We start from the raw sequence: 17332 nt of genomic DNA, 5'->3' as shown, positions 1-17332 counted from the left end.
TTTAACTTATAATTTCTAAAAGTTCATCTGAAAATCAAAATTTGTTCCTGTCAGAACATAAGAAAACAACTGTAAGCCTTTGAGTGAGGATTCTAGATAAAAATCTTATCAGGCGACAGATGTCTTCAAGAACTATAAATATCAATATTGTGTATTTTATTTAAATTTTCCATTCTTCAAATTCATTAAAAAAAATCAATAAAGATATATTTTAATAAGTTAATTAATATTTCAATTAATTTTCATTTGCAACAATATGCTGTCCAAGTAAAACAGTTCTTTTTATTTTTTAAATAACACAAAAATCATGTACAACTCTTGGGGGGGGGGATGGTAAGAGGGATAATAAAAAGGAGAGGGAGGGGAGGAATAGTAAGAGGGGATAATAAAGAGGGGAGGGAGAAGAGGAATAAGAGGAAGGGAAGGGTTAAAAGACAGAACTCTGGAGGAAAGGAAGGAGAAGAGAAAGAAAAGAGGGCCAAAAATTAATGTACAACTTTGGAGGAGAAGGAAGAGGAGAGGCAATGAAAGCATAAGGAAGAGGAGGAAACGGGGGGGGGGGCAGAAAGAAGGGGATGAGAGAAAGAAAGAAATGAAGGAGAGGGAGAGAGGGAAGAATAAAGAAGGAGGAGATGAAGAGAATAAGAAGGGGGAAAAGAAAAAAATTTTTTAAATGAAAATAATGTACAACTTTGGCAGAAGAAGTAAAAAGGGGAAAGAATAAGGAAAACAAAACAAAAAAAAATAATATACAACTTTGGAGGAAGAAAGAGAGGGAACAAGGAAGGGAAGGTGGGGAGAGAGATGATGAAATATAAAAAATTAATATAAATCAGATACAACTAAAGTGGAGAGATCTTGATTATTAGCTACCAAATTTTGGCAGAATATGTTTGTTAGACGTTGGGTGGGGGGCAACCTGATTTGTAATACCCCTAATTCGGACATGGTTAGTTTAACAAAAGATATTCAAAACAAATGTCTGTTTTTGGGGGTTTCTTTCTTTTTTCTTTTTCTTTTTGTTTTGCAGGACGAGATGAATCTGAATGAAATAATTTATTATTTCATTTTAAATGGATGGAACTAAATACAATTTGATGAAGATGACTGGTGATTGTATGCCGGATGCTGGATGCTGGATGCTAAGATGCTGTTGTTGCTGTTTCCAAGAATATTAACACACCTTCAGCTTGTGGACAATAGTAAAAACAGAGGATCACATTCCATTGATACTTCAGAATATATCTGAAAATATAACAGGATTAGTAAAACATGGTGAAACATGAGAAATTCACATTATTTACATTCTCTTTACTCTTTACTCTTTTACTTGTTTCAGTCATTTGACTGCGGCCATGCTGGAGCACCGCCTTTAATCAAGCAACTCAACCCCGGGACTTATTCTTTTTGTAAGCCCAGTACTTATTCTATCGGTCTCTTTTGCCGAACCACTAGGTAACGGGGACATAAACACACCAGCATCGGTTGTCATGCAATGCTAGGGGGACAAACACAGACACACACACACACACGCATATATATACATATATACGACGGGCTTCTTTCAGTTTCCGTCTACCAAATCCACTCACAAGGCTTTGGTCGGCCCGAGGCTATAGTAGAAGACACTTGCCCAAGGTGCCACGCAGTGGGACTGAACCCGGGACGATGTGGTTGGTAAACAAGCTACTTACCACACAGCCACTCCTGTGCCTATTAGTTACAATCGACAGATATTTGTTCTCATTTTGTTTGTTGTTAACACGTTTCCAGCCATATTCAGGTGTCTTGGGGAAATTTCAAACCTGGGTTCTCATTCCTAAGGTATTTTTCGATGTTGTTGTTGTTGTTGTTGGCTTTTTGAGTTATTTTTTCTTAGCTCCTTTTGGTTTCAATCACTACTGGGATCTTACTAGATTATTCACTCAACTGTGTGTGCATGCATGTACACGCACGCACGTGTGTGTGTGTGTGTGTGAAGTTAAACAACTATATATCATGGATATAACATAATCCATATGATAAGATATTCATATGGGATTCTATAATTGTATCACTGTATCAACCAGATGACTGGATGTTGTTATACACCGCTTGTCACAATGCACTTCCTTTCATTGCTTTACTATTGTTTTAGATGCCATCCCACTGACTAGACAGGCAGGCCAACATTCCTCCTGGATGGCACACCAGTCCATTGCAGGGTTATTCATTCACAGTCAAGTAGACTGGAGCAACGTGAAATGAAGTGCTTTGCTCAAGAACACAATGTACAACAAGTCGGAGAATTGAAACTGCGATCTTGTGATCATGAGCGCAACACCCTAACCACTCACCCATCCATGTGCCTTCACCTATAATTATATATTTCAAATAATGGAAAAATGATGATAATGAAGATGATGATGATTTAAGCAATCCTTCTTCCACAGTTTGCAAAGGGATCCTTCCTCACCTAAAAATGTCAGCTGTCTCGTTGTTTCAATGATTCTAATGGACTTCCTGATCCAGATTCTATAGATGAAATTCTCTCCAATAAGTCTTCACAAAATGCTTCTGATGTTGATGGTAGTGATGTTGGTGATGATGGAACGGATTCTTCGTCAAATGGTAGGTCAGTTAAATCCTACAAAATATTGAAAATAGGTAACAGTTTATCTAATAATAATAATAATAATAATAATAATAATAATAATAATAATAATAATAATGATAATAACAATCCTTTCTATTAAAGACACAAGGCCTGAAATTTCGAGAGAGGAGACTAGTCAATTACATTGACCCCAGTACTCAGCTGGTACTTAATTTATTGACTCCAAAAGGATGAAATGCAAAGTTGACCTTGGTGGAATTTGAACTCAGAACGTAGTGACAGACAAAATACCGCTAAGCATTTTGCCTGGCATGCTAATGATTCTGCCAGCTCATCACCTTAATAATAATAATTATTATTTTTTCAAATTTTTGCCACAAAGGCAGCTTGGGGGAGGTGGGGATGAGTCAATTACATTAACCCCCAGTGTTTAACTGGTACTTATTTTATCAACCCCAAAAGGATGAAAAGCAAAGTCAACCTCAGTGAAATTTGAACTCAGAACGCTAAGCATTTTGTCCAGTTTGCTAACAATTCTTATTTATTTACTACCCACAAGGGGCTAAACATAGAGGGGACAAACAAGGACAGACAAAGGGATTAAGTCGATTACATCGACTCCAGTGCGTAACTGGTACTTAATTTATCGATCCCAAAAGGATGAAAGGCAAAGTTAACCTCAGTGGAACTTGAACTCAGAACGTAATAACAGACGAAATACCGCTAAGCATTTCGCCCGGCGTGCTAACGTTTCTGCCAGCTCACTGCCTTAATAATAACAACAACAACAACAAAAACAGAATCAATCCATATACTAATAATAGTTCTTTAAGAAAGATAAAAAACGTTTCAACAGAATACATAATCGAAACTCCAAGACTTACACTTTTACAGCATATGGGAAATAGCACTACCAGGCATAGCACATTATGTATAGAATCCTCAGCATAATAGCACTACTAAGCACTGCACATATATATATAGAGAGTATATTCAACAGAATATCACCTGATGAAATGGCTGCTAGATAACAGTTGTGAAATTATGTAATGTTATGTAAAAATTAGGTAATGGACTCATATCTGAAATAAACCATGCTATTGAAACAAGGATATTGATGTTTTGCACTATCCATTTGTTTTGGGAGTTTTTTACATAAGAAAAAGAATAATAGAGGGCATTCACTAAACGAATTGAAGGCATGACTGATCTTGATTATTGGGACCGCCTTAAAGCCTTGAAACTCTACTCTCTCCAGCGCCGCCACAAGCGGTACATCATTTGTATGATGTGGAGAATATATTGCTAGCATTGCCCAAACGACCTGAACATTAGTTTCAAGATTCATCCAAAACTGAGACCACAGGCCACATGTCCCCTGCCCAATTCAGAATCACAGCATATAGGTACACTGCGACAAAATTTATATTCCTCAATAGGCCCTGCCCTGTTTAACATTGTTCCAAAAGAGATCAAAAAGGAAAAGGATCCCATCACCTTTAAACGGAGTCTGGACAGATTTCTTCAAAGAATACCGGATAAGCCACCCATACCTGGATACAACTCACTCAACAAGAACTCACTACTCGAATGGACCATAAACAAAACTTGACTTAAACAGGATTTAGATAATCCTATCAGGTGGTGCTATCAAGTTAGACATGGCCTGGACCAATCTTTGGTCGAAACATATCTAAGTTTATCTAAGTTGATATTTATATATATATATATATATATATACATATATCGTTAACCACAAATACTTAATGTATTTGTCTTGTGCATTTGCCAGTGGGCTTCTGTTGGTGTGGTAGAGTATATGCTCTCTGAAAACACCAAGTGAGTATATATTTCAGCATGCCAATAGCAGGCCCCCAGCAAATACAAGAAGCATATATGCTTGTATTTCATATTTAAATCTATCTATCTCTCTATATATAGAGAGATTTAGCAGCGACATCTAGCAAGGCGAAGCTACTCCAGATTGATGAAGGGCAATTACCCTGAAACTAGTCTCTGGATGCTGGGTTTGTCGGGTGGAGGTACTTATCTCCCCTGTTTGAAAACTTAAGGACACAAAACGCTTGTTTCGCATAGCCAACTAGAAATGGTGTTTCTTGGGGCTAAATAGCAGTAACATTCCTCCCTTTCCTGGGACTACCACATTAAGTTGGCAACAAGCCATCACTATATATATATATGTGTGTGTGTGGTGTGTATTTATATATATATCTTTATATAAAAGTCAAGTTGTGTGTCTGTCTCCTACAATTTAGATTCCTAACTACTCCCACATTTTGCGGTGCAGTTTAACCAAAACCGGGTATCTTATAGTCGTGATTCATATCGAGCTTTTCTGAGTATTAGCGCGCGTCTACGATGAGTCTACGATTTAAAAAAAAAATTACCATCATTTTTTTCCATTTTAATGCATTTTTCGCTATTAAAAAAAGGGAAGTAACTCTCTAAAAATGTCTACGATGAGTCAACGATTTAAAAAAAAATTTACCATAATTTTTTTTCCATTTTTAATGCATTTTTTTGCTATTTTTTGGCTATAACTCTCTCAAAATGCTTATATAGTTATTTCCCTTACAAACCTGAGCAACGCCGGGCGATACTGCTAGTATATATATATATATATATATATACATACATATATATATATACACACACACACACACATACATAAACACATGCATATATATATATATACACACACATATATATATACACATACACATAAATATATACACACATACACACACTGACAAACACACATACATACACTGACACACACACACACACACCGCACACATGAATAGTGGTGATTCCTGATACAGAAGCCAGAGCATGCAATTCATAAAAATCAAAGCAATATAATTGAAGCAGGATATATATAGCATGTATACGGCTTCTTTGCAGCCTTCTCAAGTTAAAAAATGAAAGATTTATAATCAAATCTAATTTGTTATTTGCATTCAATTATATATTCTAGACCATGCAGAAAACACACAGATATATATTCATCTGAAAAAGTATAGTATTAAATATCCATCACGGCTGATCTTACCAAATGGTTTCATGTAAAGAATACAATGGAGTGTTAGGTGACAAACTGATTATATAACTTTACACTCATCAGAGTTAGCTGATATGGAAGGGAATATGATGACTGATTGAAAACCGAAGAATAACTATAATACTGACAGCGCCATTCTTCACCTGTTATATATATATATTTTTTCATATATATATATATATATATATATATATATATGTATATATATGTATGTATATGTATATGTGTATATATATATATATATATATATATATATATATATATATGAATGCACGTGTATATTGATATATATATCTATTTAATATCATCTGGATAATAACATGCATTTCAAAGCTCCTCTATGGTTATCACCTACCATAATGCTATCATATGTGTTATAAATTTGTTATATCTTATATGCGTTTCCCGCGTTTCCCATTCTCTCTCTCTCTCTCTCTCTCTCTCTCTCTCTCTCTCTCTATATATATATATATATATATATATATATATATATATATATATATATATATATACTGTTGTGTCTGAGGAGAGTCATTTTCTTTTTGTGCCTTATAATTTAACACATTCACCGGTAAAATTTCCACTTATTTCTTATTTTTATTTTCCTAAAATTTTCATTGCATCTTGCAACCTTTTCAATAGTCTTGACTCTTTACGATAGGCTTGAGAGTCAAGACTATTGAAAAGGTTGCAAGATGCAATGAAAATTTTAGGAAAATAAAAATAAGAAATAAGTGGAAATTTTACCGGTGAGTGTGTTAAATAATAAGGCACAAAAAGAAAATGACTCTCCCCAGACACAACAGAATATGCTTCAACACACGAACTAACATAAAGAATCTTGCGAACCAAATCCCAAAACAAAAAAAATATATATATATATATATATGTATGTATGTATGTATGTATGTATGTATGTATAATGAATGAGAGAAACAGAGAATGTTTATTCAGGTAGTCTAAACAGTGAAAGTGTTTTAATCAACATACTATTAAATGTCTACCCCAAAGTCTAGATGAACTTATGAACACATGCGTGCACATACATGCATGTGTCTATGTGCATTTGTGTGTATATATATATATGAGTATGTGTATCTGTGTGTGTTCAAGTGTGTACATTTGCATGGTTACCGTGGTATATATGTATGTGTGCACATACATATACTTAAACATAATTGACTTACACAGTTGCAGCCAGTTTGGCCATGTCACATCTACCTCATCATATCACAAGCATCAATTATTATCTCTTATCGTTATCATAATGATTATTATCAATACAATTTTTATCATCAATAGCAATAATCATTTTTTTTTTTTTTGGAACAATAAATCTTGAAGCACATAAAGCTACAAATAAGATGTCCCATGGGCAGCCGTCAACTTTTTCTATCCAAAAGGAATTTTCATCTCATTATTTACATGCTATCATTTATAGCTCTATCTGCTCTAAGATCCATTGTTCCAAAAAATAGTTATTTCACATTTTCTCAAAAGTTTATAAATTCTTATGGCATCAATTATCATCTTTATTTTCATTATCCTTATCAGCATCTTAATTATCCTCATCATAACACAATCTCTTTCATTGTTTTCTTTGTTGTTTTCACGTCTGTCTCATATGTTAGAATGGCTTTACTTATTCTGTTCTGCCTTAAGTGGAATCTGTTTGTCAGTCGGGTGAACTGAGGCACCGACTATAGTGGTAAGGCATGAACATAAAAATCACCATATTTTCCAGCATACAAGTAAAATTTCTCAGACCAAAATTTACAGCCATATATAAAAAAAAAAATGATATGTTGAATTATACACCAACACAAATTTGGAAGACCAAACATTCCACGTGAAATGCAGGCGGATTTGGAAAGATAGCAATGATGTTTGAACATTTACAATATATGTTTACACAATATGCTATGTCAATTTATATGCAGGAAAATATGACACCAAGAACTGCATCTCCTCATCATCACCACAACACTGTAGTTGTGTAATTTAAGCCTTTTGTCAATGTTATCAGCATCATCATTACCATCATCATTAAGAGGAGAAAGAGGTATGATATGACTTCTGTTCCTTCTCGAGCCACACCTGGCTTATAAGGGCCTGTTTCCCGGTTTCCTTGGCATATAGGTTCCCCACCTAGATGGGACGCCGGTCCATTGCAGGTGAGCTACAAGATGCAGGAGGAAAGAGTGAGAGAAAGTTGTGGTGAAAGAGTCAGCAGAAGTTCGCCATTACCTTCTGCCGGAGCCACGTGGAGCTTAGGTGTTTCACTCATAAACACACACATCGCCCGGTCTGAGATTCGAATCCGCAATCCCTCGACCACGAGTCCGCTGCTCTAACCACTAGGCCATGTGCCTCCACATGAAATGACTTCAGGACAGAACAAATGGAAAATGTCACACCCATACCTCTCTCCTCACCAAAATATTAGTGGAAAAAAGTAAAGTATTTTCATTGAGGATTTGAAACCTGTTTACATATTTCATTTGATGAAAATTTGCTGCCATCGCCACCTTTACCACAGTATGAAGTCTGTCTGGCTTTCAAGTCAACAAAATTAGCAGGCAGTGGAGTTGGGGGGGCAGGTAGAGATCCCTATATTATTTTAAGAATGCAGGGCATAGGAAGCAGAGGTGACTGGGAAGCTGCAATGCTCATGCCTTTCCAGAGGGAAGCAGGGATATGGATTAGCAGCATAAGGGAAGCAAATTGGTTTCAGCGAGAAACTGAAAGCAGATCACATACTTCACTCACCAAGACCTTACCTCTTGCTCTAAACTGGTTGTCACTTCATTTATTCTGACATGATGAACATAGGAGAATTGAATAAAAAATACAAACTATTTTAAAGCAAAAGAAGAAATAAGCACTTTTCTCTCTCTCTCTCTCTTTCTCTACAAGAATATATATACGCACACATAAGGGGGTGCTGGAAAGTTCTTGGCTTTGGGTAAAAGAAAATACAGGAGGATCAGTTAATTATGATTTTATTCAACATACTCTCCTCTCAGATTCACATCCTTATTGCAGCAGTCCTTAAGTTTTACTAAGGCCTGTAAAAGAAATTAGAAGGTAGGGCTTCCAATCAGGCCTTTTGTGATACCTTTAAAGCTAGAAACTTTTCAGTACCCCCTTGTACTCTCCTAGTCACCACAAACCACCATTATAGTCTCCTTGCCAATACAGACCACCACTATAAGGGTGGGGCTGAAAAGTTCCTGGTTTTGGGTAAAAGAAAATTTAAGAGGATCAGTCAATTATGATTTTATTCAACATACTCTCCTCTCAGATTCACACTCTTATTGCAGCAGTCCTTTAGTTTTTCTAAGTCCTGTAAAAGAACTCAGAAGGTTGGGCCTCCAACCAGACTATTTTGAGAAGGCAAAGTTGATTACATTTACCCCAGAACCTAACTGGTACTTTATTTTATCAAACCTGAAAGGTTTAACCCTTTCGTTACCGTATTTATATTGAGATGCTCTGTGTTTCTTTCAATTACTTTAAATATAACAAAGAATTTAGTAAAATAACTTAGTTGTCATTCAGCTAGCGTTAGGAACATAAATTGTGACTAAGGTTTGGTGGAAGATTCTAATTCAAAACTTATGAAAACAAAACATTTGTACTCAGAGCCAGAGCCAGTTTCAGCCAGGTTTGTAACGAAAGGGTTAAAGTAAAGTTGGCCTCAGCAGAATTTGAACTCAGAACATAATGAATCATAAGAAAGGCTGCTAAGCCTTTTGTCTGACATGTTATTGATTCTGCCACTTTGCTGCCTTCTTCCTGCTATATATTAATGCTGCCTTCTTCCTTCTATATATATTGCTGCCTTCTTCCTTCTATATATTCCTTCTATATATTAATGCTGCCTTCTTCCTTCTATATATATTGCTGCCTTCTTCCTGCTATATATTAATGCTGCCTTCTTCCTTCTATATATATTGCTGCCTTCTTCCTTCTATATATTAATGCTGCTTCTTCCTTCTATATATTCCTTCTATATATTCCTTCTATATATTAATGCTGCCTTCTTCCTTCTATATATATTGCTGCCTTCTTCCTTCTATATATTCCTTCTATATATTCCTTCTATATATTCCTTCTATATATTCCTTCTATATATTCCTTCTATATATTCCTTCTATATATTCCTTCTATATATTCCTTCTATATATTCCTTCTATATATTCCTGCTATATATTCCTTCTATATATTCCTTCTATATATTCCTTCTATATATTCCTTCTATATATTCCTTCTATATATTCCTTCTATATATTCCTTCTATATATTCCTGCTATATATTCCTTCTATATATTCCTTCTATATATATTCCTTCTATATATTCCTTCTATATATTCCTTCTATATATTCCTTCTATATATTCCTTCTATATATTCCTTCTATATATTCCTTCTATATATTCCTTCTATATATTCCTGCTATATATTCCTTCTATATATTCCTTCTATATATATTCCTGCTATATATTCCTTCTATATATATTCCTGCTATATATTCCTTCTATATATTCCTTCTATATATATTCCTTCTATATATTCCTTCTATATATTCCTTCTATATATTCCTTCTATATATTCCTTCTATATATTCCTTCTATATAGTCCTTCTATATATTCCTTCTATATATTCCTTCTATATATTCCTTCTATATATATTCCTTCTATATATTCCTTCTATATATTCCTTCTATATATTCCTTCTATATATTCCTGCTATATATTCCTTCTATATATTAATGACCAACTTGAAGTCAGCTTTGTTAGCTTTATATTTTCTTACTCAAATGACACTCGCATTCATTTCTCCTTAATCTGTCTATAGAGGTTTTCCATGTGCAATATAGACACCTCTTATCGACATACACTGCTTTCATGTACAAACAGATCTATACAACATCCTTCTATGGGACAACAATCTTGTCTTTTTTCAAAAGCACAAAGACACTATTCCTAAACATTAACACTTTTACAGTGAAAAACAGATGTATCCAATCAAAATTTCATTACCCTTAACTGCGGAAAGCAGTTTTATTCACCAATCTATCTTTCATTGAAGAATATCGTGTTTGAAACTATTATTTGTTGAGATATATTAAGTTTATTGAGGCAGAAAATACCAATTCTACTTTTTGGTAGATATTTAATATCATTACTGAAATAACCAGAAATTTAATTTCCCTGTGAAAGGGTTAAGAAAATAAACTTGTGTGCCGTATGAATGACACATATGAACAACAGCTAAAATGCTCAAAGTTACTATTAATGTTAAACACAGCAATTGCACTTAATCTCTTGTTACAACCCACTTATGTAACATTACTAAAAATACATCACAAAAGTTAGGCTTTGTATGTAAGATTGCCAAAAGTACATAATAAAAAGCAGGGTTCTTCTGAGGAAAAACTCCAGTCCCGATTAGATACTGATACTCTATAAAGTACAAGTTTGACTATCATTGATGTATTCTTTGCAACAAGCAGTGTGACTTTCACAGAACTAAATCAGATCTTTGGTTAAATATTATAAATATACATTATATAACACTGAGATTTATAGTATGGATGATGACAAAGAAATTAACAAAAATTTATCTCAGACATTTAGACATTTAATCGACCTGTTTATTTATTTACCATAAACACACATCTATAGACATGCATTGAGAGATGCGCTAAAACACGTGGACATCATATCTCAGACATGTCTGAGTCTCACATCTTGATGAGATGTAAAATGACCACTCGAAGACTTGTTCTTCATATTGTTTATCTAAGGCAAGATGCAGTGTATGTAAAGCAAGATATGGTATATGTAAAGCTAGATATGGTATATGTAAAGCAAGATATAGTGTATGTAAGGCAAGATATGGTATATGTAAGGCAAGATATGGCATATGTAAGGCAAGATACAGTGTATGTAAGGGCAAGATATAGTGTATGTAAGGCAAGATATGGTATATGTAAGGCAAGATGTGGTATATGTAAGGCAAGATATGGCATATGTAAGACAAGATACAGTGTATGTAAGGGCAAGATATAGTGTATGTAAGACAAGATGTGCTATATGTAAGGCAAGATGTGGTATATGTAAGGCAAGATATGGTATATGTAAGGCAAGATACAGTGTATGTAAGAGCAAGATATAGTGTATGTAAGGCAAGATATGGTGTATGTAAGGCAAGATATGGTGTATGTAAGGCAAGATGTGGTATATGTAAGGCAAGATATGGCATATGTAAGACAAGATATGGTATATGTAAGGCAAGATATGGTATATGTAAGGAAAGATATAGTATATGTAAGGCAAGATATGGCATATGTAAAGCAAGATATGGTATATGTAAGACAAGTTATGTATTAATATATCTCTGGCAAACTGTACTGTAACTAAATCAGCTTTTATAGTTATGTCAACTGTAAAGTAACTGAAGCAAGATGTAATGTATTTGCATCAACATGCAGAGTATGTGTGATAACATGCAGCTTGTCTATAGCAACATGCAGTGTGTCTATTGCAACATGTAGTGTGTCTATGGAAACATGAAATGTGTCTAAGGAAACATGAAGTGTGTCTAAGGAAATATGAAGTGTATCCATGGTAACATGCAATGTGCCTAAAGCAAAACACGATGTAACAGTGTATCTACAGAAACACACTGTATCTATGACAACATGCAGAGTGTCTATGGCAACATGCAGAGTGTCTATGGCAACATGCAGAGTGTCTATGGCAACATGCAGTATATCTTTGCAACATGCAGTGTCTCTATGGCAACATGCAGAGTGTCTATGGCAACATGCAGTATATCTTTGCAATATGCAGTGTCTCTATGGCAACATACAGAGTGTCTATGGCAACATGCAGTATATCTTTGCAACATGCAGTGTCTCTCTGGCAACATGCAGTGTGTCTATGGCAACATGCAGTGTGTCTATGGTGGCATGTAGTGCATCTATGGTGACACGCAGTGTATGTATGGCAATGTAGAGTGTATTTATGACAATATACAGTATCTAGACCAAGATGTAGCATATCTATAGCAATATACAATGTATCTATGGAACAATATGTGTTATATCTACGCCAATACTCAATCTTCTAGGGTAATATCTGATGTATTTAAGATGTTAAACAAAAAATCAAAATATAATTAAATCAAGATAATACAATCCAGTACTATAGATACCATTTCACTACAAACTATACCTGGTTATTTGTACTCAGCACCAAAAAAAAAATCTAACGAAATATTTGCCAATTAAAAAAAGGGAATAACAAAGAAATAACATGGTAAATAAATGGAAATGTCTATTGTTAAATAAATACCTTTGATGTGTCTGAATTGCCAACTGTTGTGAGATCTTGACTGGTGGAATATTTTAAATGAAGGCTACGTGGAATATCAAAATTGTCCATTTCAAGTCCATCGTCATCATCACCAATGTCCAGATCAATATCATTGAGAGAGGAAATTGTATAAAATGTTCGACGTGGTGGTGTTTTTTTAGTAATTGGAGAGATGACCCGACTGGTCAAGATCTCCGATGCAATGGAACAAGCATTAAGTCCAGTTCCGGACGTGGAAAAACAACTATCTGATTTACCAAAAGAAAAATTACTGTTTTTACCTAGATCTGGGAGTGATGCCAACGTATGTCTTCGCCTTTTATTGTGGGTAACTGGTTTGGGGTTCGAATCCATGGACCAGTCAAAGTCCAAGCTTCGACGGGGTGAGGGTACATTATCACAGCTTTTACCCACAAGCTGTCCACCAACTAGTTCATCCCATTCGTAAGAGTCTTGTTGTGACGGAGAGTCTTGTTGTGACGGAGAGTCATCAGAATTGCATTTTACTAGCCGAGATTTATTAAAAGTCCCACTAAAACTGTCTACAGGTATACCATTTTCTGGTATTGGCGCTAAAGGCATTGCTATCAGATTGGAGCGACGTAAGCCGCTTGAATTTGGACGTCTTTGAAAATAGATGTCAGCCATTTCTTCAGAGATTTCAGGAGACGATTCATTGGCACTTTCATCACTAAAAGAATGGATTGAGCTCAGATCTTGGATACGCTCTGACGAACGCTGCAGCTCAGCATCTGAGTGAGAAGGTGAAGTATTGGGAGACACATGTGGTATTGGGGAGGGCATTCCATCTTCTTCAGTGCTGTTCGCCTTTTTCATTTTGCCGGCACTGATTGGACTGGATCCATCAACACTATCAACAGCATCATGACCAGAATGGTCAACTTTACCCTGCTTTGCCATGGCTTTTGCTGGACTTTTTGGTTCCAACTCAAACTCAGGATCAAGATCAAGCATAGTTTCACTGTTTGGTGCATTCTTTGTTTCAGACTCTAGCTGAGCTAAAAGCTTCTCTTCAGTTTCCGTATTGATGTCAGTCACCAAATCACTATCATTAAAGGTCAAGAGGTGACGGCTAGCCAGTGGAATTGTCAGACCATTTTCTAATGGAACTTCGATGGGAATATTAACAACTACATCTCCTGTGTTACCATTAGCAACAGGAGCTTCAGTCTCAGCTACAAACAGTTCCAGAGCATCTGTCGCTATCTCCATGGATTCTGGGGCAATTCCATGACTTGGGCTTTCGATTTCAATTGGACTCAGAATATTCCATTTGCTTTCAAAATCTGATTCTTCCATGTTTTTCAAAGAGATCTCCAGATCCAACAGATGACCATGTAATTCCTCAATTGTAGGACGTTGTTCTGCTTTCTGCCAACACATTTTCATCAGTTCATATCTGAATAAGACAAACGACAAAAATTAAAGAGAAGTCAAAGAATTTCTCAAATTCTAATTAAAACAAATATTGTTAAAACAATACACAAAACCAAGATGGTAGCATTTACATGGTTGATCAATCTGCTAGAAATAGCAGCTAAATCCCTTGCACTTTAATCCTATTACAATGACTCCCTATCTCTTTTTGACTTAGTGGTGTACTGGAGATCAAACAAAAGAATGACTAGTGCAGTCTGCAGGGTAATTACTGGTACGCATCAGGTGTAAAATTTTAAAAACTGTTTTAACCTTTTAGCATTCAGATTACAGAGACCTCTATCCAATCTCTAACCATCTCACCTCACATTCTTCTGAAACTTGACCCTCTGTCCACCTTGCTCACTCACCCAGTCCAATCCTCCATATCACTTCACCCATATTCACCCGCCCCCACTAAACCATGAAGATATGTCCTGACACACATCCACCACCATCTCTCTTTTACTCCCCCGTGGCACGGGTGCACATGTGCAACACTGGCATGAGTGCATTTCATGTGGCACCAGCACCTGTAAAGGACAGACTTACAAGTATGGATGACTGCGATTTTACTTAGCTTGACACGTCTTCTCAAGTACAGCAAATTGCCACAACACCTGGTCCTTTGTCATTTCCTCAGTGAGACTCAGCATCTGAAGATCCCTTCTCACAACTTTGCCCCATGTCTTCATGGGTCTACCTTTTACACAAATTTCCTCCACAATTAGAGATCAGCCATATATATATATAGGTGTAGGAGTGGCTGTGTGGTAAGTAGCTTGCTTACCAACCACATGGTTCCGGGTTCAGTCCCACTGCGTGGCACCTTGGGCAAGTGTCTTCTACAATAGCCTTGTGCTGACCAAAGATTTAGTAGACGGAAACTGAAAGAAGCCTGTCGTATGCATGTATATATGTATGTGTGTGTGTGTTTGTGTGGCTGTGTTTGTCCCCCAACATCGCTTGACAACCAATGCTGGTGTGTTTACATCCCTGTAACTTAGCGGTTCAGCAAAAGAGACTGATAGAATAAGTATTAGGCTTACAAAGAATAAGTCCTAGGGTCAATTTGCTCGACTAAAGGTGGTGCTCCAGCATGGCCACACTCAAATGACTGAAACAAGTAAAAGAGTATATATACACACACACACAATTGGCTTCTTTCAGTTTCCATTTACCAAACCCACTCATCAGGCCTTGGTCAGCCCGAGGCTATAGTAAAAGATACTTGCCCAAGGTGCCACGCAATGGGAATGAACCCAGAACCATGTGATTGGGAAGCAACCTTCTTATCACATAGCCATGCCTACAACAGAATGATCACAACTGGAACTTCTTTGATCATTAGTCAGCTGGATCAGGGATGGCTTAGGGCTAAACAACAACATCAACAACATTAGACAATTTAGTATTAAATACTCAAAACTCAAGAGAAGGATGTGATGGTCATGGCTGGAATGTTATTTGATCATTCAACTGCATCAGAGATGACAGGGAGTAAAAAAACAAGCATAGAATTTTACAGAGCATAGTCAGCGTTATGTAGAACTTACATGTTGATCTTCTGGTTTTCAGGATAATTTGGAACTGGCAGAACTTCTGTCTTCTTTAGAACAACACAGTCCAAGACTTGTTCATCAGTCAACCAATGATAGGGCTGTCGGCCAAACTGTATCAATTCCCACATGCTCACACCATAAGACCTAGGGGTTATGAAAAAACAAAACACAAAAACAATATGGTATTAGCTTCTTTAAACCATACACAGCTTACCTGAATGCAACACTGTATTGACCAGACTATCAGATTTTGTTATACACTGCTGATCACAATGCACTTCCTCACATTGTTGTAGATTTCGAATGAAGCCACCCCACTGGCTAGGGAAGCAAACCAACAATCCTCCATAACAGAATACCAGTTTGGTGCAGGGTTACCCATTTGCAACTGAGACAAATGCAATAACATGAAATGAAGTGTTTTGCTCAAGAGCACAACACACTGCCAGTCTAGGAATTGAAACCACGATCTTGTAATCATAAGTGCAACACCCCAACCACTAGGTCACATGCCTTTACACTGCTTACTTATGCTTATTAACACACAGTATCCAGAAAAATAAGGTGATAAGATCCCAGAAAGCTACATTTGTAATATGGCTTTGATTCATGATTGATGTAATTTCACTGAAATTATTATTATTATTATTATTATTATTATTATTATTATTATTATTAAAACAACAACATGCTTGTTAAATAGAAATAATAATTTTCAAATTGAGAAAATTTCTTTTGACAAAGCAAAAAATTAGTTCTTTAGCATTCAGATTACTCTGTTAAATATAATGCTTATTTATTCAAATTGTTTTGAATTAATCATACAATTATCTCACAGCTTCAAGATTTCAAATGATGTGATTGTATATTTTTAGATTGACATTTTGTGCTAAGTGTGAGAGGCCAAATCTGGCCAGTTTGAACATAAAATGTGTAGAATATCTGGGCTGGACATGGTTGGTTTAGAAAGAAAAAAAAAAACAAGAAGATTCTGTAAAAGACTTGAACTCAGATGCTTACCAAATATTGGCCTGAGGTGTAAAAGCCTTTGTACGCCAAACTCCTTTTTGTAAAGTAAGAGTCTCAGGAGCCATCCACCGGACTGGCAACAAGTCACATCCTGTATCATAATAATCCTCCTACAATAGACATTTTAAATATATTTATACAATTGTTGTTGAAATGATGTATAAAGAATTATAAACGATAAACGTTCGCCCTTTTCAAGCCTAGCCAGGCTCATGGGCTCGGTTTCCTGGTTTTTGTGGCG

At 35.8% G+C, this 17332-nt stretch overlaps 1 protein-coding gene across 7 annotated transcripts in view; it reads right to left on the bottom strand.

The window, feature by feature from the left end:
- Positions 1–245: 245 nt before the first annotated feature.
- LOC115223451 (mitogen-activated protein kinase kinase kinase 21) overlaps positions 246–17332 on the bottom strand; it is a 93911-nt gene continuing 76824 nt past the window's right edge. For 5 of the 7 annotated variants that reach the window (XM_029794022.2, XM_029794024.2, XM_029794025.2 and 2 more), the window contains exons 9-13: positions 17083–17201; positions 16057–16206; positions 13043–14483; positions 2456–2626; positions 246–1245 (exon numbers count right to left, since the gene is read on the bottom strand). In XM_029794022.2, coding sequence (XP_029649882.1) covers positions 2465–2626; positions 13043–14483; positions 16057–16206; positions 17083–17201 — 1872 coding nt within the window. In that variant the 3' untranslated portion in view covers positions 246–1245; positions 2456–2464. Of the gene's footprint in view, positions 1246–2455; positions 2627–8447; positions 8493–13042; positions 14484–16056; positions 16207–17082; positions 17202–17332 lie in introns of those variants that run through there. The other 2 variants (XM_036512574.1, XM_036512575.1) reach the window with 2 other exon arrangements.

This window comes from Octopus sinensis, linkage group LG23 (genome assembly GCF_006345805.1).
Source record: "Octopus sinensis linkage group LG23, ASM634580v1, whole genome shotgun sequence".
Classification (NCBI taxonomy): domain Eukaryota; kingdom Metazoa; phylum Mollusca; class Cephalopoda; order Octopoda; family Octopodidae; genus Octopus; species Octopus sinensis.
The sequence above is the reverse complement of the archived record's forward strand: the minus strand, read 5'-3'. Positions and strand labels throughout refer to the sequence as shown.